Source organism: Halyomorpha halys, unplaced genomic scaffold (assembly GCF_000696795.3).
Source record: "Halyomorpha halys isolate HHAL.00 unplaced genomic scaffold, Hhal_1.1 Scaffold1175.1, whole genome shotgun sequence".
Taxonomy (NCBI): domain Eukaryota; kingdom Metazoa; phylum Arthropoda; class Insecta; order Hemiptera; family Pentatomidae; genus Halyomorpha; species Halyomorpha halys.
Window position 1 is genome coordinate 199,320 of NW_027115251.1, and position 10,999 is coordinate 210,318.

The following is a 10,999-nucleotide window of genomic DNA, read 5'->3' on the forward strand; positions in this document are numbered from 1 at the left end:
TAGCTCACAGAAAAACCAAAAATACACCAGACTTGACATCAATGTCCATCAATTAAAACATCCAACGAAAAACATGATTTTTCTCTCCCTCTCTGCCTGATACTTCCTGCGCATGCGCTGCCATCACCAATTCTTCTGTCTCGTCTATTACACAGGGACTAGAAAAGTGTTAATGGCAATGTGAGCGCAACGGCCACCTACCACCAATTTAGGGGTTTGAAGAGTATGAACAAGACATGGCGTTAGGAAGTGGACCCCCCATCACTTGGTCATTGTACCACAGCGCTGTGGCTCTCCAGGTTGGGGGAACAGTACTCTAACACAAATATAATACACAAACTCAGCACAGGATAGATATGAACAAATGTAGTATGCACCCTAGGGCAACCTTCCCAAGGTAGATAGCCCAGTTGAGGGTGCAGGTCTGCATGCATAGTAATGGCAGTCCCATTAGCAAATTTGAGTATGGAGAGAGGGTGGATAGCCCCCTACCCAAAACACCATGTGATCAGTATTAAACGGAAACGACCTGACAACCCCCCTATGATTTTTGACTTTGGATATTGGAACATTTTGTCACTTTATAGACATAAAGCATTAAAACTATTTCTAGAACAAATAGATATATATAAAATTGAAATAGGTGCCATCCAGGAGATCAGATTGACTGGTCAATGAATTGTTGATAAAAGGTGCCATTCCCTGTATAATTGTCATGATAGTCTGCATGTATTCGGTACAGGATTCATAGTAAAAGGCAAGTATGGTAATAATAGGGTTTCAATTGGTAAATCCTAGAATTTTTCTCATAAGAATGCATGGAAAGTTCTACAACTATGGAGGAAACCCTGGATGCATGCCTAAGATATGGGCCGTTGGGAAAAGAAGGAATATACCAGCCAATAATAGGGAGCCACAGCCTTCATGATATGACCAATAACAATGGGCAAAAGCTAATTAACTTTGTGGCTTCCAGGAAAATTAGTGGTTGGTGGGAGTACATTGTATCTCCACAATAATATCCACAAGGTGACATGGACAACTCTTGATCGGTCAATGGAAAAGTAGATCGGCCACATCCTAATAGGAAGGAGAAATATGAGCAATCTATGGAACATGAGGACATACAGAGGAGCTAATGAGTATTAAGGCCATTTTCTGAGTATAGCTCACTTGACTGCCAAGATCTGCTCAACAAAGTAGCCCAAAGCTGCAGAAAAACCAAAAATATTTAACCTGAGAAACCTGAATAAGACCAAAACTGAGTATAACTATACAGAACTGCTGGATTCAAAAATACACTAACTGTAATAATGGAAACAGCTGATGAAATGCTAGGACTTCATGAAAAGGAACCAAGATCGCCGTGGTTCGATGAAGAAAGTAAAGCAGCTATGAATAGAAAGAATTTATCATAAGAAGCCATGATTAGAAAAACTAGAAGAAGATTCATTGAACAATATGGACAGAGAAGGAAGGATAAAAAAAAAAAAAAGGTTATTTGCATGATAAAGTTCACAATGAAGAATGTGAGATGTATGGTTATAATAAATGGTGATAGATCTGAGGAATTCAACGCAAGAAAAGAACTCCAGCATGGGGATGCACTGGCCTGTATCTTGTTTAATCTGGCACTTGAGAAGGCTATAAGAGGCGTAGGCTTATGTCGGCAAGGAAACATATTTACTAGATTAATCAAATTGTCGGCCTATGTAGATGCTTAAAACATTATGGGACAGTCCTTTCAGGCTGTGACCGACGATTCCCTTGCATAGGAAGACACAGCAAGATAACTTGGACTACAAGTTAATGGAGTTCAAAACAAAGTACATGGGATGTTTCTAAACTGAGAGTTTATAAAAAGAGATTACTCCAATGGTTACCCATTGGACCCCTTAACTTTGAAAAGGTATCAGAGTTTATTTATGTAGGTTCTGAGGTCACCACTCTGAATAATGACCCAAATATTGAGATAAGAAGGAGGATTACTGCAGCCAACCGATGCTACTTTGACCTGAGAAAACAGATGAACAAGCAAATACTTTCCAGAAAGACTAAGCTACACCTCTACAAAACTTTTATACGCCCTGTGCATCTATATGAATCCAAATGCTGGACAATATCAAAGGCTATTGAAAAAGAACTCCAGATCTTCAAAAGAAAAATTTTTGCCGGATTTTCAAATGTAATAAGGCTGGAGAATAAGGAAAAGAAGAACAACCTTGGAGCTATAAAATGCCTTTGGAGAACCCGATGTTGTCAGAGCAATACAGCTGAGATGTTTAAAATATGCAGGGCATATCGCTAGAATGAGGAATGGAGAAATGCTGAAAATGCTGCAAGCACAACCAATTTATGGAACTAGGACAAGAGGGAGACTGAAACTGAGATGGTCGGATGGTGTGGTGGGAGATGCTCAAAATATCCTGGGAGTCAGGAACTGGATGGCTGCAGCACAAAACTGTGACAATTGGAGGGAGGATTTAGAGGAGGATAAGACCTGTAACCTGTTGTAGAGCCATTTAAAAATAAAAGTGAATGTGAACATAATAGACTAAAAAGAGCCACATGGTGAAATGAGGAGCTCAAATAAGAATTCAACTGAAAAAAGATATAATGGAAATCATACCTAAAAACAAACCCCCTAATGATCATTAAAAATATGTATTCAAAAGCAGATAATGAAAAAGAAGGTCCTGGAAGCCAAAAGGAAAGCACAAACAAGCTATCAGGTGAGTCCTTAGTCTCAGCTCTCAGCCATTTACCCTACCTACCAAACAGGATATCTAAGACCCATCCTTTTTTCTTTGTCTGCTTATGAATATGATTTAGCTGTTTTTGGAAGCAACAGATGAAATCCCCAATTCAACTTCAAATCCTTCAAGAAAAATTATCTAAGATAACAAGCAAATTAATTTATAATCTTTAAATTTCTTTCTTGAGACTGGTAAATTTTTTACTAAATAATTAAAAAACACTATCCAAATTATAGTCTCAAAACATTTATTTCATTTACACGTCCAACGTTTCGGCCAATCCGGCCATCTTCAGGGACAATCTTAATTTACTATGAGACATATCATTTAACTATTTTAAAAAAACTCCATACAGGCTATTCTGCCCAGGTCAAAACTTTATATCTAATATGTCAAAAATACATTAAAAATCACAGTCAAATTCTTTATCTTTTACCACTCTTTATACACTTTTATTATAACCTCACTTGTTATAAAGAGGTTATAATAAAAGTGTATAAAGAGTGGTAAAAGATAAAGAATTTGACTGTGATTTTTAATGTATTTTTGACATATTAGATATAAAGTTTTGACCTGGGCAGAATAGCCTGTATGGAGTTTTTTTAAAATAGTTAAATGATATGTCTCATAGTAAATTAAGATTGTCCCTGAAGATGGCCGGATTGGCCGAAACGTTGGACGTGTAAATGAAATAAATGTTTTGAGACTATAATTTGGATAGTGTTTTTTAATTATTTAGTAAGCAAATTAATGCTAACTACACAAAAGTTGTGAGGACCAGAAGGAAAGATGGAAGGGGTGATTTCAAGTATTTTTGTACCCATATAAATGAACATGACTGAAGTGATGGAGAAATAAGTCAGAGTGAAGTTGACAGAAAGGTACTCCAATGCCACCAAGAAAGACTTCCTGAGCGAGAAAGAAGAGTGTAAAAAGACTACAATGAATGTCTAAAAAAACACATTTCTCCCCATAATGACCTATTCTAGCAGTCATGAAGTTTCACCATAAAACATAAAAGGCAAATTTAGATCAAGAAGGATTGCATAAGATAGAAGGAAAAATAAGAGGGAACTGCATAAGAAAGATAACATTAAGAAATAACTTGGAGGTAAGACCAGCTGAGACGACTCAAAGTAGAATCATCAGAGATGGTTTGGCCATTTCTCTGGAAGAATTTAGGAGTGTACAGCCAAGATTGCATTAGAAACTAACATCAGTGTTAGAGCACCTCACATAAGGTAGGCCCAGGAAGACGAGGGAAATAGATGTCAAGGAAGCCTTTGACAGAAGACTGGAGGAAGAGTAGGTAGTTAGTAGAGGATCAGTGTTTATGGATCTAGCACTTCACATTGCCCAGTGGTAGAAGAGTATGCAATTAAAAGAGATAAATAATTAATTTAATTTAAAAAATTGACAAAGGTTCTAGAGACATTATAAAATGGAAAGGTGTGATAGAAAATTTCAGATGAGTGGTCGGTAGTTGGTACAAAATTTAGAATGATTTTTTAAAAATTTTATTGAGTTAATATTTAGAAATAAGGTAGGAATAGAGGGTATGCTATGCTTTTAAGGGAGTGACTGTCTATGCTTGGATATCATTTTGAGCAGAGAGAAGGTTTATGATATAAAATACCAAGTAAAAAGTAAAATTATTAGTTTCAATCCCAAAATTATTGTAACTAATTAAGAACAAATGATGAATTTATATTAAAAGCACTTATAAATTCTATAATTTATGAATCATACCATGACAATATGTTATCTTTATATTACCAAGTGCGAGCCTCCATATGGGTTTGCATGACCATGTATCTGTAAATATTAAGCACTCTTTTGCAGACATCAACTTGTTGGTCTAATAAAGTTGAAATTTCAGCTCCAGTGTCCAAAAGAAAAACATTTGCAGCATCAGTGACAAAAACTTGAAGCACATTCTAAAAATGATATAAAAAAAACAAATAATGAGCAATAGATTTTGATAATTTATAAATGTTGGATGATATTTGACTGTGAAAGGGGAGTCCAGATAAATTTAATCCATCGGGCACAATTTAGGTTTGCAGGTGGTCAGAGCAAAACATTTTTTACAGGCCGCCCCGTCCCACTCCTCAAAATCGGCCAGTAGCTTATTTTCTCAAGACTGTAAGACTAAAAATGTGTCTTAAGGATAATGTGATTCCTTCAGTTAAAGCATGCGCTGAACATTGTACAATTGAATAACTTTCCTCAAGGAAAAGTTACACGGCCTGGGAGGGAAGGGATTGACTTTTACTTTGTGGTGGTTCCACAGAATAAAAACTTAATAGCCCCCATCATGTCAGAAATTACCAGAAAAAGAGTAAAAAAAAAAAAAAATGGAGGGATTGCAGAAAAGCACAAAAAAAAAAAAATGGCTGAAAGGAGAATTTAAGATCCCAAAAGGCACTTCTGTAACACCAACCCAATTCGCAAACAGATTCTTAAGCCTTCAACTCAATTAAGAGAGACTGTAGAGATGCACAAGATTGTAAAAACCGCCAATGATCATGGAACAAAATAGAGAGGAAAGGAAAAAAAGCTAAGACTCCTCAAAGGCACTTCTCTAACACTAATCTTTAGTTCACATATAAATTTTCAACCCTCAAACTCATTTTAGAGGGTGCAACTGACCATCGAATGGGGGTTACCAAGAGGAGGTCTCCAAATGTAGTGGGAAAAACCTATGTATCATACTTCCTCAAATCCATGTTCTAGAAGTTATGAAATAAATAGGAACTTGGACTTCTTCCGATTACCTGAATTACAGATTAATATAGGTTCAGTTGAGGTAAGAAGACGAATAGAATTAGTCAATAGGTGCTATTTTGGATCGCATCTGGATCAGGAAAGTAACTCAATATCGAGAGTTATAAAAAAAATATATATATAATGATCAAACCAGTGCTTATGCTTACATTTACATACAGATCAGAAATATAAGCCTTCCAGAAAAAAATGCTTAGACACATTTACAGCCTAGTGGAAACTGGTTCAATATAGAGAAGGCACACAAATAGAGAAGTATTCTCCAAGAATCTAATGTAAGAATTGTCAACCTTAGCAAGATACACTGAACAGGTCTTGTCGCAAGAAACGGGCATGTGAGATCCTGAAAAAAAAAAAAATCTATGAAGACATGTAAGGCACCAAACCTGAGAAGCCATTCAAAGCTTTAATGGTTGGATGGAGCTGGAGAAGAATTGGGGATACTGCTCGAAGTTCAGGATTGAAGAGCAGCTGCATTTCACTGATTACACAGGTGGAACCTACTTGAGGCTAGAACCCAGTAATGAGTAGCGAGTTGAATGAGAATAGTAGTTTATTTTCTCATGTATTCGAATTTTATACACTTGCAATTTCACCAATGGTTGATAACATACCAATCCTAGCCAAGTTCGTGTAATTTTAATCTTTAAAAAGATTCCACTACTATTGTTTTAAGTTTTGTCCCCAATGCATGACTCCCCACTCTCATGCTGGCCCTGCTGACAGGTACACATAAAAGAATTCCTAATTTGTACCCATTAATTAAATGGGTTAGAAAATTAACAATTTTATTTTTAAAAAAACTTAAAATAAAGTTTAAACCACCAATGGGTGGTTACTTTACAAGATTTTCAAGTGTAAATGAAACATTCCACATATTTACTTATTGTATTTGTTGTTTTGTATAGATTTAAATTACATTAAATAAAAAAATTAAATCTAGGCCTTATTTTTTTAGTTTTTAAAAGATCATAAATCAGTTTCTTGTAATTTTAATTCAAGTTGACCAAATTTAATCCAATTTGTGATATTTGCTATGTTTTAATATCTTTTTGGTACCATAAAAAATTGAAGTTGATCAACTAACTAGTGTAGGAGCTATAAAAGATGTTCATGATTTTTCCCTACAAAATTGGAATTATATATCATGGCTTTACAAAAAATCAGTGCATGATGGGATAAAAAAGACTTAATTTTCAGTTGAAGGACCCCAAAAAACAAAAATTATCCAATACATCCAATTTTCAAAGTTTCTTTTTGTAAATCTGTTTTATTGTTATTGACATAAGTACATCTATTGTTAAATCAATAAACATTTTGAATTCATACAATTTCTGTGACTGAAATACTCTACTAACTTTAACCTACTCCCAGTTGAGGTAAAAACTTAAAATTGGCAAATTTATAGCTTTTAACCTGCAACCTATGGGAAAATTCCAAAAAGTAAATCTGTAATGACTAACCCCCAAAAAATCAAAATGGCAGACACAACTTTAAAATCGACAAGATTTATTTTCGAAGTTCTATTCTATGACTAAATGCTAGATTTTTGAAATTAGAAACATATGTTTACATATTTCACAAATTTTAGAATTATTTTTGGCACTTAATGGATTCTGACAGTCTTAAAATTTGGTTGGCCTATTGAAGTCAAAAAGGAAAACAACTTTGGTCCTATGGTGTTTTGTCGTATCTCCTATAGGTTATAAATTAGTTGGAGATAGGTTTATAAGCCTAGTTCAAATTATCGGACTTTTTTTTTTTTTTTTTTTTTTAAAGCACTCCTCGATGAAGGTGATGTTTGCCTAGTTATCTACAGGTGACCAACCTATTATAACTATGGTGGGGAGTCAAGTTTTTCATTTTGTGGGACCGCCACTTAATGAAAAAAGTCAACACCCCAGGCCGGATTAAAACCAGCACCGCCCGCAGATCTCAGACTGATAAACCTGCGCCTAACCTCTGAGCTACAGACGCCCCTAGTGGACTTTGTTTAGGTTTTTTAATTTTAACTCCAAAATGGGGCTTCCTAGCAAAAATTTTCAAATTCAGGAATTAAAGAACATTAAATTATATTTTGAATGAGTACCTAAATTCTCCCATCAATTACAGACTTAAAGAAAGAAGTATGGCAATTTATACCTCAACTGGAAGTAGGTTAAAATAAGTAAAAAGGAGCAAGAGAGAGTGAAATTGTGACTCCTCCCAGTGAGTTCACAAGTTACACCAGGGGTTGTGCAGTATTAAGATTTGAAATGTAATGTATGTTGATAACAGTAAATTTGATGATCTAAAACTTTCATTCCAAATATTTTTAATTTTGCTGTTTTTTCTACATGGTACAGACACTTTAAAGTCACTATCGTGAATTTCTTGGCAAAGTTGGTAAATAAATGGCCCTCATCAAACATATATCTAATGTTGTTTAATGATTATAGAATTAAGGTTCAGTATGGTGCCCCGTTTAAAAGTTATAGGCCAGAAATCCAATTACTTGAAGCCAACAATCGAATAGACAAATGGATGTCAAAATCATATAATATTTCAAATACAAACTAAAATTTCATAATGCATACATTATGACTATAAAAAATATTAGGCCATTTAATGAAATAGTAGCTAATAAAAATTGTATGCTCAACACAACAAATAGCTACCTGCATTCCAGCTCGAACAAATGTATTATCTTTGTTAATAGCACCAATATATGAATCATTACGAATCCTTGAAGATCTGGAATTATCATCAAAGACCTAAAAAGAATATTAAAACATTAGCAGTAATTGGAAATTATGGTTGAATAAATAAAATTGTAAAAGAGGGTTATTATTTCAACTGGTCAGAGTAAGAGTATTAGGTCTTTTCATATGAAATGTCAGTTTCCACAGAAAAGGTTATTTATTAAAACAACTTTATGAAATCAAAACATTTTTATTCAAAATATTTACAATCATTTCCTGTACATTTTCCCCAACGTGTTATTAACTTTTCAATCCCAGAACTGAAACATGGGATACATGCGCATTAGAAAAATGCCATCAGAAAATGTGTTTTTGACTTTAAAATCATTTTCAAAAATTTTACCTTTAAGGAAGTTATCTAAGTTCCTGAACAAATGGAGATCTGTTGGAGATAAATTTAGTGAATAAGGTGGGTATGGAAGGACTTTGTAACATAAGCTCATTTATGTATTCACTGTCTTTTGTGAAACATAAGGTCTGGCATTGTCATTTAAGAGTATATGTCCCTTCCTATTAGCCAATGCAGGTTGCTTTTTTGACATTTTTTTGATGTATACAGTCAATATCACAGCAGTATGTGGATAGATTCACCTCTGGGTACAAAGGAGAAATAAATTATTCACACCATTGACCACCACACAGAAACCAATAATTGTTATGAATGCAAAGTTAATTGTGGCATATGTTTTTTGTCGATTTTTAACCACTGATCTGACCGACACCTGTTATCATATACAATCCACTTTTCACCACATGTGATTATCCTTTTGAGAAAAGTCAGCAGTGAAACGCATGTCTCATAATGCTTCAGCTACTGCCACTCACTAAGTTCATGAGGTACCCAGAGATCTATCTTTTTTACTTTACCAATGGTTTTTAAGTGCCAATACACTTGTATTCAGTTCTACTGCATATCCTTAAATTGTTCAGTAACGGTTTTCTTCCTCAGTAAGCCTAAGTTCTTCATTGTCAATAGCTAGTGGAGTTCTTCCTCTGGGTTGGTTAACTAAATTTCTCTCCAACCCAAAATTGTTCAAACTACCGGCGAATGATCCATTCATTACAGCACCCTTCCCCAGAACGCTGAGGTAATATTTCTTGCAGTTTAGACTGCCGAGTATCCAAGTTTGGACTCAAGAAAAAAAAATACTCGAAAAGAGCGTGTTTCCATGTTCATATTTGATGGCATACTAAACAATGCTCAACCAATTAGAATAATAGCAAATATTATAAAAAAAAAGAGAGGATTAATAATGTCTCATTATAATCTGTAAACATAAACATAGTAATTAACAAAAGCCCTCTAATCCCACTTTGAATTTCTGAAATAATAAAAATGGACATTTCATATGAAATGACCCAATACAATAGAAAGCAAGAATGACTGATTATTAACAAATTATGTTAATTACCAAATGATGCATTAATTATGGGAGAGGGCAGCTATTCATCCAAGGTTGATTAATACTAGTATTGGTCATTAATTGTGAATACTAATTGATGTTTGTTAATGTTATTACTACAATTGGTTTAGGCTGATTACAATTAATCTATTACTAACGATAATAACAAATGGTCAGAAATAAAATATCAATGTCAAATTCAGTATCATGAGATTTTTATTTAAAAATATGATATTAACCATATGGTCAAAAAGTAGAAAATCAAAACAGATTTATTATTATTATAATTTATATCTCAAAATTTTTTTCCACTGAAAAAATTGTTTTAAGTATTAAGGACCAGAATCCAGTGAAATTAGTAAAAGTGGAGAATAACAGTGAGCATATCTGGTTTCCACCATCCTGACGTACGCCTAGAGCATTGGTGGTAAGTCTTTTTCAAATAATTTTTCTTAGTGGATCACTAGTACTGGAGATCGCTTTGATAAATACATTCCATTTAAAAATGTTTATACCAAACAATAGAATTAAAATTAAGTAACCAATAAAACCAATAATCATAAATCAGGAATATAAATACTTATCAACAATTATTAATCATAGTCCTGGAGCCCTGCAGGAAAACAAGATTTATTTTAAACATAGTTTTATTTATTTCAATCAAATGGATCCTTTAAGATGAGCTAAAAATATATGCCAACCGCCTCTTTTGGAATAAAACTTTGTGGCCAATTATTGAAGACAATCAATTATTTTCAAACATAAAATGAGAGTTGTTAAAATTGTTAGAAAATAATTCAATATTTACCTAGACTATACAACATTTCCAACAGTAAATGTCCTGGAAAAGTAGTTATAAAGATATTTCAGGTATATGCTAAATTCATTTTATTTTATAAAAATCTTAAATTTTTGCCTAATTTTTATTCAGTGTTCAATACACTTAAAGCTATATAATGGGGGGGGGGATGCTTCAGTAGAGCAAATATGCTAAAATTTGAGCTCTAAAAGAGCTGTTTAAGTAATTTTTAAGATACAGTTTTCCATAAACCAACATTATTTTCCAAATATCAAAAAATCAACATTTTGTGAACTTATTTTGGCAAATATCATGGGAACTGCAACTCTTACAAAGACAATCAATAGAAACTGTATCGTAGTTAATGTGACTAGCTTCAAATTGAGTCCTAATAGACATCAGTACGTCAATTAGTTCTTGAGATAAATAATCAAAATATTTTTTTAATATTCAACTTGTGTCTAAGAGTTTAATTTTCTATATTTTTCTTTATTCTATTATATTTCTTAATAT

General features: G+C 33.6%; 1 protein-coding gene across 1 annotated transcript in view; it reads right to left on the reverse strand.

The window, feature by feature from the left end:
• LOC106688677 (probable Rho GTPase-activating protein CG5521) overlaps positions 1-10,999 on the reverse strand; it is a gene marked incomplete at its 5' end in the record, with an annotated part of 237,137 nt that overhangs the window by 180,179 nt on the left and 45,959 nt on the right. Inside the window, 2 exon segments of the mRNA XM_067052337.1 lie at positions 4,533-4,693; positions 8,201-8,296. Coding sequence (XP_066908438.1) covers positions 4,533-4,693; positions 8,201-8,296 — 257 coding nt within the window.